Here is a 26477-nt window from a genome sequence, read left to right on the forward strand (position 1 = left end):
GCAAAAGCCGATTATAACAAAAAATGGCTCACAAACAACCAAGATGAATGACCATTTTTTTTCTCCGTGGGATTGTTGGCCAGGACATCAAGAAATTCTCTTTTCAGATAGTGGCCTTGGAACTTGGTTTGACATCTTGCCTAAACGACAACATCTCCAACAATCCAGCCTCCCCCAATCTGGACCAGAGTACAGCAAGAGTCCGATCAACTGAGCCAGACTGATATCCACAATTGAACTAATCTTATTTTAATGGCCACGTAGCATTTTGTCCCTCTTATGTGATCACTGTAAACCGTGATTAAAAGGCATTCCAAACCCTAACGATTTTATCCAAGGTTATAACAATTGAATGTTCAAAGATCCAGGACATATTGCCCCACAAATGTAGTCAATTCACTTTACAGAATATTCTGTGAAGTCCTTTGAGACATCTAGAAGACATGAAAAGCGCTACATCAAATGCAAGGATTATTATTATTTCAACTATATTTCAATAATGTGAAAATCTATTGTGAAGTCCTGTTATTTTACAGAAGAACATTGATATGAGCCACTGATGAAACATCTGGAGTAAAACAGAAATGTTAAGCCTTTGAATGGAGTTTGAAAACCGAGGTCCTGTGATAGGTAATAGAGGTTTCACAGGACTGAAGAAAGAATAAAGGAAAACTAAAAGGTTGTGGTAATATTCCCTCAAATAAATCCTCCAGGACCCCGCTTTTCATGTGATCAAATAAAAATAGGCTAGAGCATCCAATCATCCTTCTTCAAATTCCTTCATTCTCTGGCACCTCCCTACCTCTCCAACCTCCTCATTCCCCAATTCACCACATTGTGCCTTTGCTCGACTGGCACCGGCCTCCTGCTCGTCCCTTGCACTGTCTACCCCACCATCGGATGTCACGCTTTCAGCCACTATACCCCAAAACACTGGAACATCCTCCCTCAATCCCTCTGCCTTGCCCCTTCTCTCCCCTTTTTCAAGACCTGCTTGAAAACCTTCATCTTCGACCGTGCTTACGGCCACCTCCTCCTCCCGGCTCAGAGTCAGGCTCTGCCACTGTTAAGCCTTCGGAGGCGCTATATAAGTGCAAGTTGTTGTTCAAATAAATAGATGACATGAAAAGTCAGCCTGAAAATGCATTACTGAAGAGGACCTTTTAGGTAGTTAAACTCCTGCAAAGTAAAAATGTCAAGTTCTTTAAATCACCATAATATTTTGAATACATACCTTAAATGCTCTCGGTGTAACATAGCTATATTTTCCTGACCACATCTGCTTGATGAGATCTGCATAAGCATTCGCTATTTCTCCTCTCATTCCTAATGGGTTGTCATTATTTAGCTCATCCATGTACTCATCAGACACAAAGTATTCAGTCAGTGGGGATGTATTACTTAGACACTGGAAAACAAAAAGGATGAAACAATAAAAAATAAATGATATAATCATAATTAGCCAGATATAGGAATATGAGTTATTCCAATCTACCAGGTTAAAAACTTCACAGCTACCTTTTGCACACAAATGTTGTAACAATCATCAAAGGTAGGCAACAGGCGAAAACCAGGAGCAAAGCAAGAAATACCAAACTGATGCTAACAGAACACAGCACAAAAAAGTGCAATTAAAGAGCACAGTAAATATGAAAAAAACAGAATAAAATGAACATGGGATGAGAAAACATTGCCCTGTTGCTCTGACAGTTGTAGCATTAAGTGGAGAAACTTAGATTTATGCTCATATTTCTCCATAAGGCAAATTCACAATTTTCCATTAAATTTGAGTATAAAATAGAGGCCATGTGGTCTGTCCCTGTGGTGCTGTAAGGGGTGAGTGGAGGAGGAGATAAGGAGAAAATAATGCTGCCTAGTTATTTAAGGCTGCTTTGCACTCTTTCAAGTTACTGGATAAAGCTGAGCATTAAAAGATTAGAAACAGGCTGCCTAACTCTCTTAAATGGTTAATTGATAAGCAGAAAATAAAAACAAGGGATAGGGCAGAAGAGTCATTAACATCCAATGCAAATTTTAATTTGGATACATCAATTACTACAGAGATTTGTAAAATAAAGTAGTTCTGAGCCAAAGAAACATGTTGAGGGTAAAGGGCTATTGCAGTGACAAATTGGGTAACAGCCTTTGTATTTTCTTCCTCTTCTGCAAACCATCTTAAAGTAAAGATGTGACATAGATTTAGAACTGAAAAAAGCAACATAATATACAGTATACTCCATTATAACAGTCGTTAGGGTCCGTAATATTCCAATCCGTCCTATAATGGAGTGCTTCTGCAATCACCGTGCAGAAAGCTGGCTTCCTGCGCTGTAATATGGTTTCTTTCCAGGTTATCTGGGTACCCACTCCAACATAACTTTCTGTGCACAACTGCACAGTGTGATATCGGTAATCGTCTAATGACTGGAATTGTGTGTCAACCTGGCTCAGTGGTAGCACTCTCGACCTTGGAGTCAGAAGATTGTGGGTTCAAGCACCACGTTGAGTCTTGGAATCACATAGTCCAAACGGATTGCGCAGTACTGGGAAGGTGTTGCATTGTCGGAGGTGCCTTCCTTCGGATGAAACTCTAAACCGAGGTCCCATCTGCCTTTTCAGGTGGATGTTAAAAGTTCCCATTGTGCTATTTGAAAGAGAAGGCAGTTTCTCCCGGTGTCCTGACTAACAAATTTCCCAAATAAAATTGGTCACCCACTCCATGGCTGTTTGTGAGACATAGGTGTGCACAAACTGTCTTCTGCATTTCGCCCATAAAATACACAGTCAATCCACTTTTACTGTATATCCTGTGGAGCACTTCCGAGATATTTCGACCTGATAAGGCGCTATATCAAATGCAAGGATTACTTTATTTTTTAATTGTGGGAGAACCCAGCTGGTGTTTTGAAATGAGACAACATGATTTGAAGTGAACTAGCCGGCTTTCTATTTATTTTATATTTTTGATAAGTAAATTTCAGCGTTAACACCTTAATTGCGCTATAAGCAAATCTGCATTATCATGAAACTCGTTATAACGGGGTACTAGTGTGTTTCTCACCTTCCTCTGAACTACCTCTTACCAAGACAAACTTGGTAAGCAGGGACAGAATTTGTACAGTGAGTCACTGTGGAGTGATTTTGCTTGCATTGGCAAGTTAGTAACAAAAATGTTCATATCAAATTTTAAATGCAAGAAAAGATATCCCTGTTCTTTGCTATCTTATAAAATGAGTTAACGCACCAACAATCATTCAAAAACTAATTATGTTAAAACAAGAGCCCTTGTTACACAATAATAAACATTTAAAACACTGAATTGTTATAAATCTAGGGTTAATGACCTACCTGAACTGCAGAATTCATAAAACACGTATTCCCCAAGTTACTCAGGCCACAGAGACCAGGTTGTTCACTGTGCCTTCCTGGCTCTAGATAATCGTAGTTGTTATAGCCAGAATATGAGGGGATACAGTAGTTTGAATTTTTCACACTGAAAGAAAAATAATGTTTAATTACCAAAAAAAAATTAGGTGTCAATTATTGTTCTTACAATAGTTTAGGGCTACAGATCCACATTTTAATAATAACAATATTAAGGGCTGAACTTGCACCTTACGTATTTGCAAAATATTGCAATTGCAGAATAAAACATCCAGATTTAAAGATAATTCAGGCCCACATTGTAGGATACCAAAAATCAGCTGTCGGTATCACTGACATAATACATAAATCTACAGTTCAAGATTCCTCACACAAAAGTACTAGGATCTCTACCATTGATTTAAAGGAGGTTTTTCACAGCTCACTTTGCTTTCCACATCTTCTAATTTTAAGCAGTCTGACTTTATACACCAGCAACATAGAATCATGTCATTTCTTCCTCCCACTGTCTGCAACCATCATGGAGTCTAAGCTAAGAGGACTCCTGAAGGAAAGAGTGCTTCAGTTACAGGTGAGGGTGCAGACATTCCAAGGCCTCCATGACATCATTGGCTCAATGCATTAAAGGATCTATTTATAGCAGTCTCTGCTAAGAGAGCACAATCTAGGTTTCACATGCAGAGACTCTGGTGGAATAGGGGAACTGACTAATGCATCCTGGCAAGCAACCGTGCAGAAAAGCTATGAGTAGGACAAACTGAAAGAGACTGTCCTGACTTTGGTTATATCAGAAAGGAGGCTATACTTTGAGACAATCTCAATGATCAGCTAAAGACTGAATTAATTCCCTCCCAACCAGTAACCATTATAGTCTCAAGCTTTCAAGCAAAGAAGCAGGAATGTTATGGTGATCCACAGAGTTTGAAAAACTATGAATCAATGATATTAAAAAATGACATTTTTTAAATTATTTCCAAGCAGTTGAGAAATAATGCACCAGGGACATAATCAATTAGGTATCTCAAGGTGACTTACAAAGAACATTGATGATGAAAAGCATTACACTCCTACTTAGTAAAGCAGTCATTAAGAAGTGGTTAAAAATTCTACTGTATTACTATGGTAGAAAACTGTGATAGAAAACTGAGCCAGCTAAATAAAAAGAAATTCCTGACCAAACTATAATAAATTATTCAGATTCCTTCTCAAATGAAATTTACTGCAATCAACTAGGAATAGTCTCTCCTCTCTTTTCCGCTGCGCAAAAAAAACACACTATTCTGGTTGCTGTTATCCTGTTAACTCTATTAATCTTTTCAAAGTGCTTTACTCGGTAGGTTTATTTAATGCTATTTTAGCAAACATACTGTCCGCAAACACAAGGTCACATTTATACATATGAAAATGCAAATAGTGTGTCACCCACATAATACTTTTGGAAATTTGAGGAGAAAGAGGAGTAAAGGAAAATAGACGCCTATAAAATGTGTGAATTTTTAAACCTCTTCCTCAAGCTTAACTCGTGGCTCCTGAGGTTGATGATGTTCGACATGATCTTGTATGACCTTGCTGCAGAAGTGAACAAAGAGAAAAATGGGACGGTGTACACTGTTACTTGACCCGCAGCAACACAAGAATAAATGGCACTTCATATTCTGGTGTTAGAACATTCACTTAAAGATAAAAGTTCAAGTTGCAGTAGTATTGTCTTAAAATGTGAAACATCAGGAGTGCTCACTTAAAGGGGCAGGCTTTGACATTGGTGAGGCAGATGTTTCAGATAGGCTTAAAGGGTGAAAAACTCTCAAGAATGGTGAACTATATCCCAAGCTACTTAGAGAAACATGTGAGAGTTGTTAAGTTATTGAGTAAGATGCTTTCAGTGCTCAGTTAAGAACATCAGGAAGTATTTCTTTACATAGAGGTTAATAACAGCTGGAAGAAGTTCCAGAAAGGATGGTTCTCAAAGTTTCCAGAAAGGATGATGCTCAAAGTACTTGTTCTTGCTATAGACAGAAACTATAATCTTATAAACATATATATCTTCAGCAAAATATCTTCATTGTTTGAGGATTTCTACTCTGCCAGGCTGCTCCAGCAATACCACTTACACACAAGCCCTGAACCAGTTTTAATGTGTCAGCTTGGCTCAAATAGTAGCACCAATGCTCCTGAGTCAGAAGGTTGTTGGCCCAAACCCCAGACTGGGATTTTGAGCTCATATTCTACTGATATTTGAATGCAGTGTCAGGAATGCACTGCGTTATCAGAAGTGCTGTCCTTCAAATGAATGGTAATTGAGGTCCCATCTGCCTATTCAGGTGAATATTAAAGATGCCATAGGTCTATTCCAAAAGAGAATCACTGTCACGGTGTCCTGGTCAACAATGCCCAGCTAAAATTGGTCAATCACTTCATCGCTGTTTGTGGGACTCTGCTATGTGCAAATTGGCTACATTAACCTACAAAATACAGTCACCAGACATCACAGTAAAATCCTGTGAAGCATTTTGAGACCTTACAATAACATAAGGCGCGATATAAAATGTAAGGATTATTCTTACAACGTGCTTTGACACAGTTGCATACCTTTGACTGGCCCGGGGAACTGATCTAGAGCACGGTCCTGCAAGTATCAGTAACACTCAGCCAATAACCTAGTTTGTGTCTAATTTGGCTCTTAAACCAATGGAAAGGTTAATGGAGGCTGTTTGATATGCACATGCCTACTCTTCCTCAGTGACATCTTGGCAGCACCAGCAGAGGGGGATGGGCCATCAAAACACATGGGTTTATCACAAAAGCATATATTTTTTCTACTGCTGGGTGGAGTGAGTAGTCACTCAAAGCCTTAAGCAAGGAGCAGTTTGGTCATCAAACTCAATGGATTGGAGGAAGAAGAAAGAACAGCATCCCACCCTCTGCTAAATAAGCAACAAACCACTTTGAGTTTCTGTTTTCTGGCTCTGGAACAAATATAATTGCTGGAACCAATATTGATAAGCATCTTAGGGCATTAACCTAACATGAAAGGCACTAATATAAATGTAAATTTGTATTTGTCAGAAAAGTTGTAGATTCGGAGATTGTAGATTAAAAATCACTACAGATTATGAATTATGAGGAGGAAAGCATCCAAGTACCATGAAGCTAACATTGATTTATTGGAGGAATACATTGAGAAATATGACATGATGAACCTCTCTTTCACCTTCATGCAATGCATATTTTTTACTGTAAAATGTTGGTTGCTTGCAAATAGTGATGGCCAAAATAGCAGAAGTGCAATATCCATCAATCCCAGGATAAGATTTTCACCTGGACAGTTAAATGAGATGCCAAAGTACAATTTATCCGTATCATTTTTGGCAACAAATTCATGTTTACACTGTTTATACTATTTAATTTGGCAGTACACAACATTTTACTCGCGTGCATGAAAACTGATAATAGAAACATGAATTTGCAGGATTTCTGTACCTAAGGACTCATTTAAATTGAGAGCTGAATTCTGTTCATCTTAAAGGGCTGGCATTACCCGTTCCGGAATAATGCTTTAAGTACTGTGTAATTTAACATTAAATTAATTGAAAAAATCAGTTCTAATACGGATAGAACCTTTTGGAAGGTGACCTGATAATATGCAAGTTAGTTTCCAAAATACTGGCATGACTAATGGTTTGCCATAAAGAAGACAGAACTCTCAAGCATGTACATTCAAAGCGCTTTCACACGTCTCAACAACATGATAAGCAGTATTGGATTTTCGCTGCGTTGTGTTTACTTGGCACTGAACGTTCTATTTAATTTGGCAGAACGTTCTATTTAATTTGGCAGCAGACAATATTTTACTCGCGTGCATGATAACTGACAAGAGAAAACATGAATTTGTTGTGATCAAATGCAAGGATAATTATTCTTATTACATTTTCACGGTTGTTTTAAAAAATGGAAAACTTGCAGCTTAGCAGCGAGAAAAGAGAACAAGTATCACTGCCCGTTTCAAAGTTACGTTTTCAACTAGTGAAGCTAAAACACGATAGTGAGGAACACAAACCAAGAGGAAAATCCAACACTGCCTCCTTCAGGAAAATCTCCACTCACTAAAGTATTTGACTTGATTAACAATGAGCAGAAATCTAAAAAATATGATGGGTTAATTGAAGTTAACATGCAGATAAAGAGGATCACAGCACTTACAAAAGATTACAGCAACTTAAAATAGTCTTCAACATTGCGTTTCTAGAAATTTTAATTTGAAGTCCAGCTGATTTGCACTACTGATCAAAAACATTTCTGTAATGTTTACCGTGTTTTCAAAGATCTCAGGCGTCAACTTAGCTCAGTTGGTAGCACTCTCTCTTCTGGGTTCAAGTCCCAAGTCCCATTTAGACTTGAGCTCATAATCTAGAATGGCACTCCAGTACAGAACTCGGGGAACACTACACTGTTGTTGATGCTGCCCTTCAGATGAGGACCCATCTTCTTTTTCAGGTGGACATTTAACGATTTCATGACATTCTGTGTAATGAGATTCTCCTGGTGTCTTTGGCCAACAAATTTCCAAAAATAATCTGTTTGAGGATCTTTGGTGTACAAAGATTCCAAAGATGGACTAATGAAGGTATCATGAAAATTTAACATTACATGCCTACTTTTGTACTCTATTACTCTAGTCATAAACCAATCAGTCTATTTGTATTTGTTATGACCTTGTCCACCTATGCTGCTACTTTTGAGAGAACCTATGAATCTGAATCCTACCTTCTTTCGTACCTCTAGATTCTTACCATTGCTTCCTTATTCCTGATAGTCAGCTTTTTTATTCCTCCTACCAAAGTGAATGACATTTCTCTACAGTTGAAAACTGGAACTGAAGTTGCTACTGACTATCTATTACAAGGACATATGACTTATTTGTAATGTATAACAAAATAACTGTCTCATCATGACTCACATAAGTATTATGTCAAGGTTATTTCTTCTAGAGGAAAATATAATCAATAACAATTGTTCCAGCTTTAAAATCTAGCTGTTTTTATTCAATACGCTGTTTTTATATTTGTTGCATAACAGAGTTAACTGGAGCCAACTTCCAATAAAGGTAGATATCAAGCAATTTACCGTGGCAGTCACTGGGGGCACAGTAAAAGTTAAGGGTGCTCATTGGATAAACCAGAAATTGCCCATTCCCCGATGAATGCCCATTACACCTGGTTTCAGCAGGTGGTAGTTAACTGTGTTCCAATTTCTGTAAACAAAGGACAGATTTCTAATCAAAAAGTCATGGAAACTACCTCCTCAGGGAGTAATAACTGTGCGGATCTTCACTGCAGGTAACCTCTGCAGAAGCAGATGACTGAAGTGCAGGTGCAGCATCAGCCTGGGTTCCTGTGAACGTGGAGGCTTAGTTTAAGAATGAGCAAAATGCAATGCCATGTCTTCAATTGCATGATGCAGGCTGTACTCATTCAGAGCACTTGGCTGCATGATTGTAACTAAACCGAGCCCAACGATTGATGTTTCACAGCAAGTCTTTCAAATACAATAGTCATCATTGGGTAGCCACAGGTTTGGGAAAACACTGAAGTTAACACTTAGTGACAAGCAGTGCTCAACCTGATTGACAACTTTTCTATTATTTTGATAACTGGTTTACCCCATTGTTCGTGAAACAATGAGTCAGTACAGATATATCCTTTTTGGTCGTCTTGCCTGCCTGATCTTTCCCAACTACCAAAGCACATCTGCTTTAGAGCTAAAACTGTAGCACAATATGTTTTTGTAAAACTGGGGAATGCTTAATTACAATACAGTGCTTTTCAGACTAGACAGACTGCTTCTCTTGGTGCAGTTGATTAGGTAACCGAGAAACCACATAAATACAATACTCAGTTGTCACCAATCAGATCCACTTAAATACAGTGAAACCTACGAGACAAACAAAACCTCCAGCCACGAAATGCTCAACAGACTAAGATGTAAACCGTTAACGTCACCCAATGACCAGTTTCTACAGGAATTAGCATGATAGTAATTATTGCCAAATGAAAATTCTAATACAAAAGGAAATGCTCAAAAATTATTTCTGTATCCTAACCTGAAATCAGGTTAAACAAATTCCTAAAGAAATATAAATTTGCACAAAACACAATGTCCAGCCAGGCAATAGAACTCCAGAACATGAACAGAAATGTGACAACAACTAAATGCTTAGTCTCCAACTGAGAAGGTGATTACAACATGCAGGACTTAAAATTTGAAGAACCCCAAACTAATGCTAGGAATCAGAACTAGATTTACACAACCATGCAGAATTCTAATTGATGTGGCTACCCTTCCTCATGCTCTGATGGTACATTTAAACAATCTGGTCAAACCTCAAACTATCAGTTGAATTTTTGCCACTACCCTCCAAGTATTCCATCAAAATGATAACAGTGCAATATTATACAATCAATTTTAAATCTTCTTCCATGGTTATCAAAATACTAAATTATAGGGCATTAAAAAAGCATCACACTAGTTAGTTAATAACAGAAAACTACTTCCAAAGACTTGATTTCTCTAATCTATGTGGTTAATGCACTTTAATCATAAACTCAAAGAGGTGCATGCAAAGACATCACACACACACGCGCACAGTTCTAAAGAGATGCTACTTACTTTCTGTTGCTGAAGCTGTTATAATTATTTGAGAGAGATGAAGGGGAAACCTTTGGCAAAGTTGAAAAATTTGATGCACTTGGAGACCTTGAAAAATAATGAGATTGTAAAATTTGATAAAAAAAGAAAACTAATTTTGATGAAATGATCATGATCTGATAGCAAATTAAGAAAATATCCAAATTGTAAAGCAAGTTCTGTAAATTGGGTAGTGATCCTAAGTAGAACTTTGGTGTACTAGGTACTACAAAGGTAGTAATGTAGAAATTATTTCACCTCAACATTTATTTCATTTAAAATCTTATATTTTACTTCAGTAAACACAGATGCATGAATGAAACAGTTCTGGGTTATGCACTGCAAATTATGCAGTGCAAATGTTAAGTCAAAAGCAGCTGAAATTTGTCAGATTTATGTTGAATTGTAAACTAATCAGCTTTCAAAGCACAACAGGGAGATACCAACTTTACTGCATATAAGAGAAAAGTATTGGATTCATTGCTGTTAACATTAAAAATTGAACAGATTTGGTTCACTTAGCTTGTTCCTTCTAATTTATCATACAGAATTATACACAAAGTGAAGTGACCTTGTGCAAAAAATGTAGGGACTTATACTTCTGATTTGAATGGTTCAGGCAAACACTGCTACACTTATTCCACTGCATTTGTAAATTGCTGTGATGTTTGAAACTCTCATTGCTGCAGCGAAAGGGAGCTGCCAGAAGCCAAATGATAAGAAAGCGATGGCTCATTTACAATGCACCATTGCTAAATTTGCTTTGGCATCAAATCCAATGAACAATAACCTGCAGATGGAAGTTCAAATTCATGCTAGTGTTCATTCAAATTAGATGGCACACGAAGAGGTCATAAGGGGCTTGTGACATCATCCAAAGGATTAGCACAAAAGAGGTTACAAGACGTATTCCACTCCTTATACAATTCACAAAACTTAAAAGGCTGACCATTTCTATAGAAAACAAGATGTTTTAAGTTCAATGGAGAATGTTAATCATATAGAAATTAAATTCATAATCCCAATTTCACTATTGCAATGGGTAAAGTTTCACTCTTGATCTAACTAACTTGATTCTATTCAATGACAATGTACTGCAAGCTCTTTTTGCAGTCCCAATCTGGAGGACTATAAAAATAAAACATCATTAACATTATATATTACCTTTACATCATTCTCAACTACTTCAAATGATATTCTATTTCAATTATTTTAACTTGGGGGCTAATTAGGCACACTAAACGGCCATATTCTGCTTTTGTAATGTAGGAACTAGGACCAATAAACTAATAACTTCCTATTTTAACCAGTCATAGAGAAATGTATCACCTAAAAGTTCTTCACAATTGTAACTATATTAAACTAATGATTTTCTTAATTGCTATGCTTGCCACTTACATATGGAAATAAGCACATTGGAATGGAATGTGCACTTTCTCTGAGAGGGACGCATTCTGCTTATCTAATTCGGGAGCATGTTAGCTAAAGACTTTCAAGAGCCAAGGCTTGGGGAACCCAGAGTGTGTATTGAAATACTGTTGGGAGTTTAACCAGCTAAAGTTGCATAGCTTGCCGATAAAAACGCTGTCTTGTCAAGCTTTCCTTCTGCTTGTCCTGCTAAAACCACTCTGCCTGTTCGGGCTATGACTTGCAGGAGCTAAGAAGGAAGAATCCCTACTCAGGGAATAGGAAGGGGGCTGCCCCTCCACGTTCTATCAATATGCCAAGCTGGAGTAGTGGATGGACCTATATTGGAGCACTTCCAACATGCCAGACAACTAAAATTATATAAAATGAAATAATGAATAAACATCCCATTTTCTTACTAGCACTAAAAAGTGGTGATCACTAAACATTCAAAAACACCCAAAGAATGTTTGTGAAATAGAATAGCCCTCAAATTATTGACTATTAATAAACAAAAAGCTCAGGTCTTCCGTTTTTTTTGCAACCACTGTAAGTTCAAAATGCAGGCACATAGACCAGAGAAATCCGACAGAAATTTGTGCACGAGAAATGTGAATTGAAGCACTAGGAAAACATGAAAAACAGTACCATCAGGCTCCCATGGTCATGGGAAGTGTCAGCCTTTTATACTTGTCATTTACGATTTAAGCTCATGCAACTTGTCGATTTGCTTTTCCTTCCTGTTTTTCTTGTAATTTGAGATTTTTCTCCCCCCACTGTTTTCTTTTCTTTTCTCATAGCTGCAATTTGAGTTCTTCATAATTTTCATAATTATTGCATTGGATTGATTAATATTTTTTACTGGGAATCCAATCTAGCCACCATGAAATAGTCCAAGATGTTATCTATGTGAAGAGACTATACAAATGCAAGTTATTCATCTTATAACTGTCCATTGGAATGTGAGAAAATTAAGGGTGAGAGTTGACTTGACTTTGTTCTTCCATCATAATCCAAACATGAGTTAATGTTATTTTTAGATTTATAGAATTGGAAGCAAATAATTCACAAAAACTGATGGAGCTACAGTAAAGATCACCTAAATTGTATGACAACTTACAATTTTTTTCTCAATTGGTATTACACCGGGTCACAGGTTGTGGGTTCACATCCCATTTAATGACTTGAATAAACTTGGGGGAGTGTTGCAGAGCCTAATCCTGAAAATTTATATAGGATGAGTAATTTTGCCATGTGATAACCCAATAGATTAAAAAAAAAGCCTTTCTCAGTTTATTTGTTACTTGTCCCTTCCATTGCCAATAGAGGTCTCCGCAAAGATTGTTGTAAGGACTACACAGTGTTCATGTGTACAACATGTGTGCAACAAATTGCAAATCAATACTGCATGAACCATTTTAGTATTTACAGATTTTTTCTATAATTTTCCAGATTTATACATGGTGTTAGCACAATTCATAAACCTGAAGCAATCCGGTAGTGTACATCAGAAAATGTGTACTCAAAATTTTAGTATTATCTGCATTAATTACAAATCAGCTGTTTTTTTTTAATTTGATGGCTTTAACTTCCATATTTTTAGGATTCACCTTTACTGATTTAAATTCTGGATTTCTCTATTTTACTTCCCTTTCTTTGTTCATATCGAGGGTGTCTCTTATTAAGCAAAGGGCACCAAAATTAATTTCAACAACTCTTACAGATGTTAGAGTTTTAATTGTCATTTAACCCAATTTCCTTTGCAGCTTAGTTAAGGGAGAGTAAGATGTGCGGGTTTAATTTGCGCTAATATTTCTAATATCAAACAAGCTATGTTTATTTCATATGCAGAAAGTGTCACATTTGGCTGTGTTTCAGTATTTGTATTCTAATTTGCATCAACCCATGGAAATTCTATTAGAGAAGATGACATACTGTTACCAGTTACAGGAAGCAATCCCTTCCCCCTCACCATTTGTATAACTTCAGGTTCCTTAATAAAGGAATCCCATACAACTAATGACACCCTACTGTATAATTTTTATTTGGTTTTGCTATCCAGTGTTTTATTTTAATTTGTGTCCTCCAGTTTGTCTTTTTATGCTTTAATATTATTTCAGGATTACTGAAATGGTTTGCTTTACATTAATTTCGGTGCAAGACTGCATATAAGAGCTTCTGTGGGCCAGACATTCACTTTGGATTCTGCTCATTTACCTTTCACAAGACAGTGAAACATTTACAGTATGTAACAAGTCACTGAAACTGGGTTACAAAGTCTATTTTGTCCTTTATTTTAAGTATCACTCAACAAAGATGCAAACCAGACATTTTCTGAAACTTTTTTTTCTTTGAGATGTGTGCTTAACTGTATACCTTATATATACATACATACCAGACATGATGCTTGTGGATTTTAATTTCAGTGGTTATTTGTGTTCAGTCACAGAAGTAAGTTTGCATAATCTACTTTTGCAAACACAGTTGTAGAGCAAGTTAATTAATTAAAATTAATTGCTAATTAATGAACACCACCCACCAACATGAAGTGCGCTCGTGGTTGATGGTAGTAAAACATAAAGTAACTAAATGAAACCACCCTCAAATAAATAAAAAGATTAGGTATTTTTGTGATGTATATAGAAATATTCTATTGTAAAGTCTGTCCACCTTATATCAGGATTAATGGCCTAACATCAAACAAGCTATGTTTATTACAAATGCAGAAAGTGTCACATTAAAAAAAATCACAAAACCCAAAAAAACTTTATTGAACATTTCTCTCATCCTCATTCTTCTTCAAATTAAAGCTAAAATATCAGCTTTTAAGTTTTCTTTTTTAATGTAGACTCCCTGATCTTGCTTTCACACAACCAAACATTGCTTACCCAGAGCAATGTATTTTATCCAGTACCCCATTTCACTTCTTTCATTAATGTGGCAAATAGACAAAGTGCTCAAAGTTTTGATTCAAAAATAAAGTTTTGCTGAATTTCATTTAAAGACATCGTTAGAGCCTTAGTGGTGTAAAGTACAGAAATGAATACAAGGACTGAACAACTACTTTGCAGAATGCTTAAAGATAATATAAGATCATAACTTTCCAGTCATCAGAATGTTCAGAGGTGTTTTAGCTACTCTGGGGAGTGCCCCATGACATACAGAGATGTACACAAGTAGAGGGTTTTGAAAGAATGGACTTTACAGAGCAAAAAGGATTAACAAAAAGTAATCACCAGCACAATACTTTTATAAATATTTATTAACCATTATTCTTGTTCATTATTTGTGTTATTTTTGCAAATCATACAAAATGTTTATTCCTACGAGGAGTTCATGTTAATGCTCCAACAAGTTTACAATGTATCAGCTTGTCTCGGTTGATTGCACTTTTGCCTCTGGGTCAAGTACCACATCAGGACGACAGTTCACAGTCTAAGCTTACATTGCATTACAGAACTGGAGGTTCATTTTGTTTGGCATGTTAAACTGAGGTTCCATCTGCTTGTTCAAGTGAATGTTAAAGATCCCATGACAACTAGTGGAAATGAGAAGTTTCTCCCAATGTCCTGATCAACAATCCTTTGTGGCTGTTTGTGGGACGTCATTGGTTGTCAATGGGCGCTTTATTTATAAAATACAGTATAAATATTAGTGCAGGTTTTATTCTTGGTAAGAGAATATTGACTGATTTTTTTTTGCATATCGCAGTTTAAAATGGTGAGATTTCTAACTTGATTCCTTAATACACAAGATGCAATCAGGGACTCCTGGTAACCGGAAGTCTGGCATCCTGATCCATGGGATCTCAGCTTCGGAGGAAGATCACATCGGAGTGAGAATTCTACAGTTCAGACTTTTTCTACAGTTTTGTCACCTTTTAGACCCCATTATGACAGCATTGTTCAAATATACCTTTTGTTGAACTGTGAAGACCTTCAGTTTTATTCATTGGAAATAAAAGTGGATCCTGTATGTTTTTACAACTGATCAGAATAAATTTAGTACCAGCTTTCAATACCTGTTTGTGAAATCCTATCCTTGGAAATAATCAAGAGGTTATGTTGACCTGTTGTACTGATAAGTTCAGCAGTCAAAATATTAAAATCACCAGCATAATCAAGTATTATAAATGTGTTGGAATCTATATATTCTCCTCCTCTCACTCTTCTTCACCTTTAAATTACACAAATTCCTTTAAGCCTCCATGTTGACTTTTAGCTAAAAAAAAACTCCTGGTTTATAGACATCAGCAAGGATTCTTCAACAGAAGGATTACTTTCCAAAGATTCTGCCAGTTCTTCCAACTCCTCCCAAAGGAGTGATTCTTCTAGTAAATAAGCACAGAATAGGCAAAACCTAAGTGTTGTGGATATCTGAGTTTGGCAGTCATTTAAACCCTTGCAGTGCCACTCTGTACAAATACAAATCTATAGAAAAGCAATGAACTGTTCTTGTAGTTTTACATTTTCTGTAAACTGCCTTCGATATTTTGCTTTAATTGAACTCTACACCAGATTTAGTCCATAGGATTTAACATTGGAATGTTCTATTTGATAAACTCGGACGGGCTGAATGGCCTAATCCTGTTCCTATGTTCTAATTTGTTCTTTCAGGATTTGCTGTATTAAAAGAGTACAAGAAAGATAAATGTGTATAAAAAACAATTGAAGAATAAGACAAACTCACTTATTCGTAGAAGGACCTCTTGGCCATGTTCCATCTTCATTTTTCTGCTCTATTACCAGTACCTTCCAATTAAATTACACAAAAGAAATGCTTAAAACAGACATTCAGGGTGGCGTATACTCACACTGAATATAAAGCGTGTATTCATTCTGCCAACAAAAATATAATGTCTGCCGTACATTAACAAGGAGTGACAGGAGCAATTATGTAGATGGTATATCATCTGCTGGGTAAATATATTTTGTAAGGATGATCCATTTGTAAGCAAGCCCTGTAAGGGCACTGTACGGAAAGGATACCCTCTACTAATTCACATTAGCACTCAGATTTACCATGAATGATAAGATTTACATTATTTGGATCAGAAGGGAAGGAGGTTCATATTCTTTGAGCTACAGTAACTGCTGCAGTTGATTTGAATTAAGTTCCATGTAATTTAGTTGTTTAAAGGTTCTGAATTTAGACCATTCCGTCTATAAATTTCAAGGATCTTTCCATCATAATAATGTTATTAAGATGATTATTTGAAAATCAGCTAAAACAATTTTATTCACTACATACTGACACTGTACAAAGTAGACAATTTAACTGGAGTCATGCCATCATCAGGTTAACTCACACGGTTGTCCCAGTACATACATTATCGGAAAGCTTTGTTTTTACCTGAAGTGGCATATTTGAGAGAGGTTACATTTCATTAAAATTCTAATAAAGCACAATCGGGGGAATGGGGATTAGGGAGAAATAGTTCAGGGCAGAATATCTTTTAGGCTGCACAAGAAACTCAAATAAATCAAAAATATTGCCATGAATAGCTCCATAATTCCAAAATGTTAAAGGAAATGATTGTTGTTGTTCTCTGTCTGTAGTTAGACGATAAGCTTATCTGCTATGTGATGCCACTCATGCTGCAGCAGGAGGCAAGGGAATGTTAAGAAATGTTCTCATGTTGGTGATGGCTCTGACCTCTCCTGGAGCTTGCCTGACAGCCTTCTCGAGGTGGGAATATTCCAGGTAAATCCATTTTCCCCTTAATTGATCATGAGTTTTATTTGGTTTCCCTCTTTTCTGCCTCAAGTAGGAGGGGATAGAACACTCAGCAAAATGAGTAATATTATGTCTGACCACTGTAAGTGTGGACTGGAATTAGTGGGTCACTGAGTCTGGTTTCACTTCCTCTTGTCCATGGCTATTTCTGTCACTCCTGTTAACAATGAAGCCAATTCTCAGAATCAAGCATCACGTTCTTTATAAAGTATAGCAAAGGTTTTACCAGTCTTTAGCCACATTGGTCTTTGTAATGATGAATAAACTAATATTTCTCAGTGGTACTTCTTTCCAGTCAAACCCTATGTTCCCTGGTTCAAGTACTGGTTCTGAGTGAAACTCATAACCTGCCAACTACAGTCATGATAAAGTCCCATCTGTAGTTGGCATTACTGCTGGGTAGGATCTCCTGTGCTAAGCAGAATGTCTTACCTCTGAGGAAAAAAAACAAATGTGCAACAAGTTGGATTTTACAGAGATGCCATAGTGGATTCCCAGAACATGCTATTTGAATGAAGAATAATGGACTGATATGAGACACAAGAAAAAATGGAATGGGAATAAAGCAAGGGAGTAGGGTGAAATAGCTTTTACAATGCACAGTTGCAGACAGGATGGATGGAATAACCTTCTGTGCTGAAACATTCTATGGAACAGAAAAGTAGAAAGCTTTCAGAAAGTTGGTAAATTTAGGTATTGGAAGTGCTTTTTATGCCACTATGCTTTGTCAAAAAGAAAGTTTCAGGGAGTGCATTGAATTTTATATGACTTGTCCGTAACTGCAGAAGTCATAACTGATGCTAAAAATGATTGCAAAGAGCTGCTGCAATGTTGAATCCACAAACACGACTGGTTTCAAAAACTCTGGTTAGTGATAAAACAAGAGACCACTATATTTTAAACTACTATACCTGCCCTTGATACAGTCCAGCATCTTGTATTGTGCTATCGGGCTTATTCAAAGGTTCAAATGTGTTGCTCATGTACTTGTTCCATAATCGAATCTCTTTTTCACTTGGGATAGTAAACAATTTTCGCATCTCCTTCTCAATAGAATCTAAGAAAAAGAAAACAACAGCACATCATCTTCCAGGCAATAGTCCAGAAGATTGTTCAACCGTTCTGATCAGTAACTGTGCAGTAATGTCACGAAGACCAATGAAGTCTCCAATATATTTTAAGATGTATTTACAGTTCTGTTCACATTCATACAATATTTGTATCTGAAGAAGTTTTAACTGAAACCTCTGCAAGACCTCCAGCACATTTTAGTGCTCTGGTAACAGAGCCAGAAGATAATGTTTCATACTTTCGATGGAATATACAGAACATTCTCCATGTTTGGGCCAGTCAGCATTTTTGAAAAATGATTAAATCTCCCATTACCTAACTGGGGGAGGGAAATCAGCCAGGGTTCCCATTTCTAAATGTTATTCAGTGTTCTATGTTGGAAAAAGCACTTGTTTTGGATGTGGATATAAAAACAAATCCTCAAAGAGCCAACCAATACCCCTGTCTGATTTATACATGATGTTTATGCACTTGGATAAGAAGCAAAAGATCTCCCAGCAACATTTAAAGCATATCCCAAGCTAGAGTCAGTGCCTTCATATGTGAAGAAAATACTTCTGAGCTATATTATTTTAGGATCAAGTCAGATCTTCGATTAAAAATACAGTGAAACTATGATAACTTATCCTGGGATAAGTGGTCAACCCCACATGATGGGTCGCTCATTCAATATCCCGGCTATCTCCAATAAGAAACGTTAGCTATGATCCTCTGATAATTGGTCACCCTGGATGTTTCATGACTCGTCCGATTTTCGCAATTTTAAGAAATGTTCCCAAGTGAAATATCTGATAAACTCAACGATGGCAAATCAAATCCGCAATTGCAACAAAGTATAAAGTGCCCAGACTATACTTAACAATTGGACGGAAAACAAAGATACAATTCTTATGTGTCTGTGGGCATTTTTGCTAAGTGTATCCATGCAGTTAATTGTACCAATTAATGTAAGAGTATCCCTTGTTATTCAATTTCTTGCATTTGTGTATGAGCTAAATGTCTTCCGAGACATATGCAAGCATTTTGAATAAAAAAAATTAAAAAAGAAATTTAGAAACTTCTTTCCTGCACCGATTTGAGTACCCACACACGTTTGATGGGAGAAAATATATAATTTTATATTCAAGTTAAATATCTTATGCTGTTGTATTAAGTATTCAAATCAGTCTTCAATGTCTAATACAAGATATTATAATAATCATAATCCTTGCATTTGATGTTGCGTTTTTCATATCTTCTAGACATATCAAAGCCCTTCACAGAATATACTGTAAAGTGAATTGACTGTATATTTGTGGCCAAAACGCATATTGCATTATAAAATGTTTATGTATCAGTGGTCATGCTAATTCTTAAATAAAGCACTGCTACAGAGTGGCCCATAAACAGTATAGCTAATAGCAATAATATTTTGGATAAGTCACCAACCCTGATAAGTTGTCATTTGAGCTACTTCCCTTGGAGTGATGAGTTATCAGAGCTTCACTGTACAATAGTTAGGTTATCTGTGGAGTCTTGCAGTCTTTTTATATTAAAAAACAGAGTACACTCTGATCTAAAAAAGCCTGCTCACTGCAAATCCCAAAGATTTTCTTAAGACAGACACCTCATTGATTTTCTGAAGATACAGACTCAACCTGTGCTGAAACCAACAAACATGAATCAATGAACAGAATTTTTAAGCAGTAATGTGAGATGCATTCTTCCATCTTTGAACTCTTCCAAGTTCAGGTGTTGCTACAAGGCAGTCAGATCAATCAGTATATTAAAATAGATAGAATACAATTTACATTTATACAGCAGCTTGCATGTTGGGAGTACGTCTCAAAGCCCTTTATTCAGCTGGATGAGCATCTGAGCTGGATGGTAGAAACTGAAAAGGGTGGGAGAGATGATTGAAAGCATTGTCAAAGAGACAAATCTTAAGCTAGGCTTTGAATGAGAGGAGGGAGGGGAGAGTCTGAGGGATGCTGGGATGGAGTTATGGAGAGCGGTGGAATAAAAGCTGAAAGCTCGCTTGTTGATGGTGGGATGGATAGACTGGATATTCAACATCCATTATTAATCCTGCTTTTTAAAATAAAGTTACACAATAGTAATCAGCGATTATATCAGAGATTTGCTTGATAATTATACAAAATAATTTACTTGTTTCACAGTGAATGCCAGTAAACATGCTTCATATGTTGCAGTGGACTCCAGTTATTTTTAGCTGCACATACATTCATTTAGAAGTTAATAGATAATGGAGAAAGAAACTCAAAGAATAGAACAAACTTTTTAAAAAATATATACTTTTTGATCCATTCGTGTGATTTCAACACAGTGTGTTGTTCTTTTTCAGAAGTTGCAGCAAGTTTGTACAGTAGGGTCTGTGTCATGAAAGCTACTTTATAAATTGATAAACAATAATTGTCCAGGCCAACATTCATCCAGGTAAAATCATTCACTTCATGGCTGTTTTGGGGACACTATTGTGCACTAATTGGCTGCTGTATTTGCCTACAAGTACACAATAACTACACTGGATATCATAATCAAAGTTTCAAAGTGCTTTGAAACATCTGGATGACAAGGCATTATATCAAATGCAACCATTATTATAAACATTTTCAAAGAGATATTGAAGAGAACATTAAACATATTTGTACTCTTTGTCTTTCAGACATTTTTATGATAACAATGTGCAAGTTGGGTTGGTGCCCCATAATTAAAAACACTGAATATTCAGTAGTTATGCATGCTCTTTAAATATTGCCAGGATAAGGTGAGACAGTAAAGTATTTACAACCCTGTTTAATACTTCTTTATCTTTGAATAGGCCATTTAAACTTCTTAATATTCCCAGACACCCAGAGAATCTTTGTATTTAACAACTTGCATTTATATTTTGTCCTTCACACACAGTAATGTCTTGATCATATTTAATACATCAATGTCAACCAGAAACTGCAGGAAAGTGATAAATGCTATAAATATATCGCAATATTCAGGACAAGGGTACTTGTCCTGCTCGTTTTCATAAACAGAAAAGAGCCTTATTCAACTACTATATTTTGACCATCGCCAAAACTGGCACAACTCAAATAGTACTGTGAATTAAGTGGCAGGAGAAAAGCCAGACCGTCCAAAAAAAAAGCAAAAAGAAACACCTCTTCACGTTAAATTGACAAAGAATGAGTGTCAGAGCGAGATCTGTGGGCTGAATGGTCACTTCCGGTTCCTAATTTCCTATTAAAAAGTGCTTTACACAATGAACTCAAACACAGAACTCAGAACTAATTTTTAATCATTTCCAATGATTAAAGTCGACTGACTGGTGTGCTAATAAGAAAAATTATACTGGACCATTGCTTCACTACAATGTACAAGAAAAATGATTCATGAAGAGAACTGTGCTTCCAGGCTATTATTGGGGGAAATACTTACTGCCTATTTTAACTCAGTCAATATCCATTGTAATTGGGGATTCTATTTGCACTCAACAAATAGTGTATTACAAATCAAAATAGTTTTTCCCATTGCAATGCTAACAGAACAGCTTCTTGACCAGTGGACCTAATGAGGATGGTATATTCCACAGCAGAACCCAGTTTTTCAATCACTGAAGAGGTGTGGGTGTTTTCCACAAGATCAGAACATGCTGCAGCATCATGAGAATTACTAGTTTAAGCTCAACTGCCAGCAAATTACACCAGCAAGACAAATGCTGTTTGCAAGTGTAGCTAAACATTATGCATTGAATCCATGTATCTGCACACAAACAGCAATGAAGCTTCATACAGCAATTCACATATTCAGTTCTCAAAAGCAATAGTATCTGGAACTATTCTCTTGTACACAGAAGTTCAAGTTCAAAGTAAGGCAGCACTCATTAAACCTTCTGTCCAGTGAGCTCCACCTACTCTTTATGGCTTTGGCTTGTAGGGATGAGGAATTATTTACACCTCCCTCTAAGTTTGCCTTTTGTCACTGCAGACTTGTTTGGCTTTGCCAAATTACCTTCCCCCAAGGAGAATATTATCCAGCTGAACCCTTGTTACTGGAGGTTCTGCAGAACTGATCGATATATTGGTGCCCCAGTACCACTCTATACACCCAGCAACCATCAGGGTCAGTCTCATATGACTTTCATCCTTGTCACACCTTATGTCAGACCATGTTTTTAAAATATAAGCAGCCATGAAATGAGCGTACTGCTCAGTGTAAAAAAAATCATTACATTTCAAGCAGACTAAAATGCTTTTCAGAAAACAGAACATTACTATATCCAAAAATATTTATGTTTAGATCTACACTTACCTATGGTGTCAGCTTTGCTAAATCGCCTTGTTACAACATTGTTCATGTTTCCATTTTCACATAATTTTAACTCAGTGAGGTATACCTCTACTTTGCAGTGCTTCACAAACATGCCCTGCTCCACTACCTGGGAAGAAGAACACATCACTACAGTGGTAGTCATGGACAGAAACTTTCATGACAGTAAAACTATAGAAATCAGTCGGGTTTGAGCAGAACGGAATTAAATGAAAAGTTATCCGAATGTTTCACTTGCTTCATATCAATCGAACTGTTCAACTCCTATCTCCCAATATCTGTCACCAGTTCCCACTGCTCTACTCCAAAAATATGCAGAAGCACCACATTGTCACCATCTGCAGGAACAGTACCTGAGTTGGCCAAATATTTGTTCAAATTAATTGTTGACCAGTATATACTCTCTTAGGACAAATTTTAAAATTGCCCTCAATTATATACGGGTGAATAGGTGACCACCTGTCGGGTTTCTGTTGATGCATTCCTGAAACAGCTGATAGGCACTGCTGAAAATTACTCAAGTCTCAACTCTATCCACATTCTGTATGCCTTCTCACAATGATACAACTGAAATTGCCAACTCAGCACATGAGGAGTCAAAGACACAAACCAATCTTTTATGACACTACATTACACTCCATTCACTCCACTTTATCATAAAGATGAACCAGCCATCATTTATTTGTTAGACTACTGTAATTGGAGCTAGACCATTTCTAAGCAGTCAATGCCCTGGTACATGACTTCAAACTATCAAGAAAAGTAAAAACCATACATTGATAAAAAGCTATCTGAAGCAACAGAAGGTTTCATCACATTCTTACAGGCGGTACCACTACCTACTGCTTACAGATATATGGATGTTCCTTTCAGTTTGACACCAAGATTCTTTACCACTTACAAGGTCAACATCCGTAATATTATGTAACAGCCATGAAACCAGTATGAAATGGAAAACATTATTTTAGGGATACCTTTTAAAACACAAACTACTTTTATCTTTGTGATTGCTATACGACTGCTTTTATCTTCTTGGTTACACTTACAGTAGTTCAGTTGTCCAGATTTTCAACATCTGAATATAGTAACTGACACAATATATGATATTACATTCTTCTATAGGCTTGAGGGAAGGATTCAACTAAATGTTACTGTCAGGTGCTCATTGAAAAGCTGCTCCATATTATCAAACACACATCACTCCAACAAAGACTCAAGAGGGTGTAATCTCAGTTAACTGATCTCAACCAGGGACCAATAGTCTGCTGGGTTTCTGTATCCAAGCTTGTACTTGACGAATTGCTACTTAGAGATCATAATGGAGTTTGACTGTTCTCCATCTTGTTAGCAAATTAATTCAGATTAAAATATCATTTATATTGATATATATTTTGATTTTACTGTTGTCACTTCTAAGAACATTTAGTCAATTGTAAACAGAATTCATCACAATAATGATCGGGAACTGCACATCTCCCTCACTATTTAAGTATTCTCACTTGTGGAGTAAACCCTCCTCGACACCGTTTACCAAACATGTATCTGGTTATAAAATTACTGTATAACATATGCATCTGTATTTATTTACAAAAAATATGCAGAACAGCTGATATCCAAATTTACAATAGTATTAAGCACAATTTAAAATAGCATCGTCTTTAATCAGGTGCACACAATTATAACCAAAGTGGAGCGCTTTGAGATGTCCTCCTGACGTGAAAAACAGCATATAAAAGTAAATTGTATTGTACTACACAATATGCCCCATTAGGCACCATAAGCCTAACCCATTTGAAAATAAATAGGATACGGTACTCATTGATAGAATATAGTCAGAATGATCAGGTCATCTCATAAGCATAATATTCTAACACTGCCCTGCACATTTATACTGCAATAAACTGTGTACCTTGCGTGCAATCGGTTCATGGGATTCCAACAATCCATACCAGCTGACCAATTTATTCCAGCCTTCCGTGGGTACCAATATGTAATCCAGTTCATCTATAAGGTGCTCTTTCAGGGACTGTGAATCACTATCTGTGACGAACAATATAAAAGGCTGCTTTCAACAAACACAGAAAGTAAAGTACGGCAGACTTCAGATGAATGAATAAATGACCTGAGTAACGATCCTAACCTACTAAATCATTTACTGTTGCATAAAAAACAATGTATTGTCAATCTAGAAATGATCAGTCAATTTAGCATTTGATCTATTTGTGCAAGACCAGAACATTTTAATCTTTTCTGATTTAATTTATAGAATACAATCTGAGAATTAGGCATTCAGTTAGAAGATTGTACTCTAGTTCCTTCTTGGGTCTCTGTGTAAACCTCCGAGGTTTTAAAAAATTATGTAAATAAAGAAGTTTTATCTAAATCTACTGCTTAGATATTATCTCTGACTCATCATACAGTGATATAATAATCCCAGGTATTTTGATCTGCAAAAGTGAGATTTCAAAGATTTTTTTTATCTGAATAAAAAAAGTTCCTCGGGGCAGCACACACCACATAGAATAAAATCTGTCCCTCAGTCACTGCCTGATATTCATAGTTCATTTCTTCACAATTTCATGAGACGGTACAAAGTCTACAGGAATAACTTTTAATCAAAAAGTCCTGCTCAAAAAATGTTCTGAAACAGTTCTTTCTTTGTGTATAAGAATCCTTATTTCAACATTATATGTGAGTATTGCCTCCTCCTGTGCAGCATGACATGCTGAGATTTGATAAGAGTGGATGCCTTACTGATGAAAGTATGCATATCGAGTTGTTAGGATCTGGAATGCATTGCCTAAAAGGGTAGTGGAAGTCGATTCGATAACAACTTTCAAGAGAGAAGTAAATAGATATTTGGGGAGGACAAATTTGCAGGGCTATAGGGAGAGCACGGGAGAGTGGACCGAATGGCCTCCTTCTGTGCTGTTTAATTCTATGAATCTATTATTCTATATTCAACCCTGAGAAATTTCATTGCCAGTTGGCTTTCATTGTACAGTCACTGGCACTGAATTTTCTAAGTGTCAGTTCTTCTGCTACTCCCAACATCTTTACCCATTAAAATCAGTAGCTCCACTCCAAGACACAATCATATTCTCCTGTCAATGCAAATCACTGAAACAGATCCCTTGTACAATAAAAAAAAGGATTTCTCGCTATAAGTTAAGAATTGAGCCAAATATTCACTAATCCTATTTAATTTCTCTTCATTCCTAATATTGTCAAATCAGTACATGTTGACATTTTTATACACTAAATCATACTGTGCAACACAATAATTTTTCATTTGGATTCTGTACAGAACAAGCAATTTCATGAGTTGATACAAAGTAATATCTGAATAATTTTAAAGTAGACACCCTCAATAAAGACAGATTTCTTGCAAATTAGATCCAACTGTACATTTTAAACAAATAAAAAAATACATTTTTTCAGACAGGATAGTTAATAAAGCTGTTAGTTAAACACTGTTTAATTTGTAATAAACTGTTTTGAATCATTAATACCATAAAAGTAACAAACTTCTCAACTAGTATAAAAACATTGCTGTAATGCATTGGTTAATTGAACAAGTCATCTAACCTATAAGGAGCCCTGAATTATCAACAGGACCAGGATAAACATTTTGGTCTCCCATTTGGTATTTGTCCCAGCTGTCAAAACCGACATATTTCTTCCACTGTTTAAACCAACGACTGTCCACAAGGTACCTGTAACGGCAATTAAAAAGATTGTTAAAGATGGCAAAATGTTTAAATGCTACTGAGCACAAAATAGATTAAAGATTTACAAATTATCATTTATGCTTCTCAGAACCTGAGCATCTTTCTAGTCATTCAGACCAATGAGATTCCAGATTCCTTCCTAGT

At 36.4% G+C, this 26477-nt stretch overlaps 1 protein-coding gene across 7 annotated transcripts in view; it reads right to left on the reverse strand.

The window, feature by feature from the left end:
* LOC103179811 (ubiquitin carboxyl-terminal hydrolase 15) overlaps positions 1-26477 on the reverse strand; it is a 48374-nt gene that overhangs the window by 14189 nt on the left and 7708 nt on the right. For 3 of the 7 annotated variants that reach the window (XM_007895258.2, XM_007895259.2, XM_042335198.1), the window contains 8 exons: positions 26191-26318; positions 24512-24642; positions 22585-22711; positions 18123-18268; positions 16165-16226; positions 10051-10137; positions 3349-3493; positions 1235-1408 (listed from right to left, as the gene is read on the reverse strand). In XM_007895258.2, coding sequence (XP_007893449.1) covers positions 1235-1408; positions 3349-3493; positions 10051-10137; positions 16165-16226; positions 18123-18268; positions 22585-22711; positions 24512-24642; positions 26191-26318 — 1000 coding nt within the window. Of the gene's footprint in view, positions 1-1234; positions 1409-3348; positions 3494-10050; positions 10138-15079; positions 15806-16164; positions 16227-18122; positions 18269-22584; positions 22712-24511; positions 24643-26190; positions 26319-26477 lie in introns of those variants that run through there. The other 4 variants (XM_007895260.2, XM_007895261.2, XM_007895263.2 and 1 more) reach the window with 4 other exon arrangements.

The sequence above is a fragment of the Callorhinchus milii genome, unplaced genomic scaffold, assembly GCF_018977255.1.
Source record: "Callorhinchus milii isolate IMCB2004 unplaced genomic scaffold, IMCB_Cmil_1.0 Scaffold5, whole genome shotgun sequence".
NCBI lineage: Eukaryota > Metazoa > Chordata > Chondrichthyes > Chimaeriformes > Callorhinchidae > Callorhinchus > Callorhinchus milii.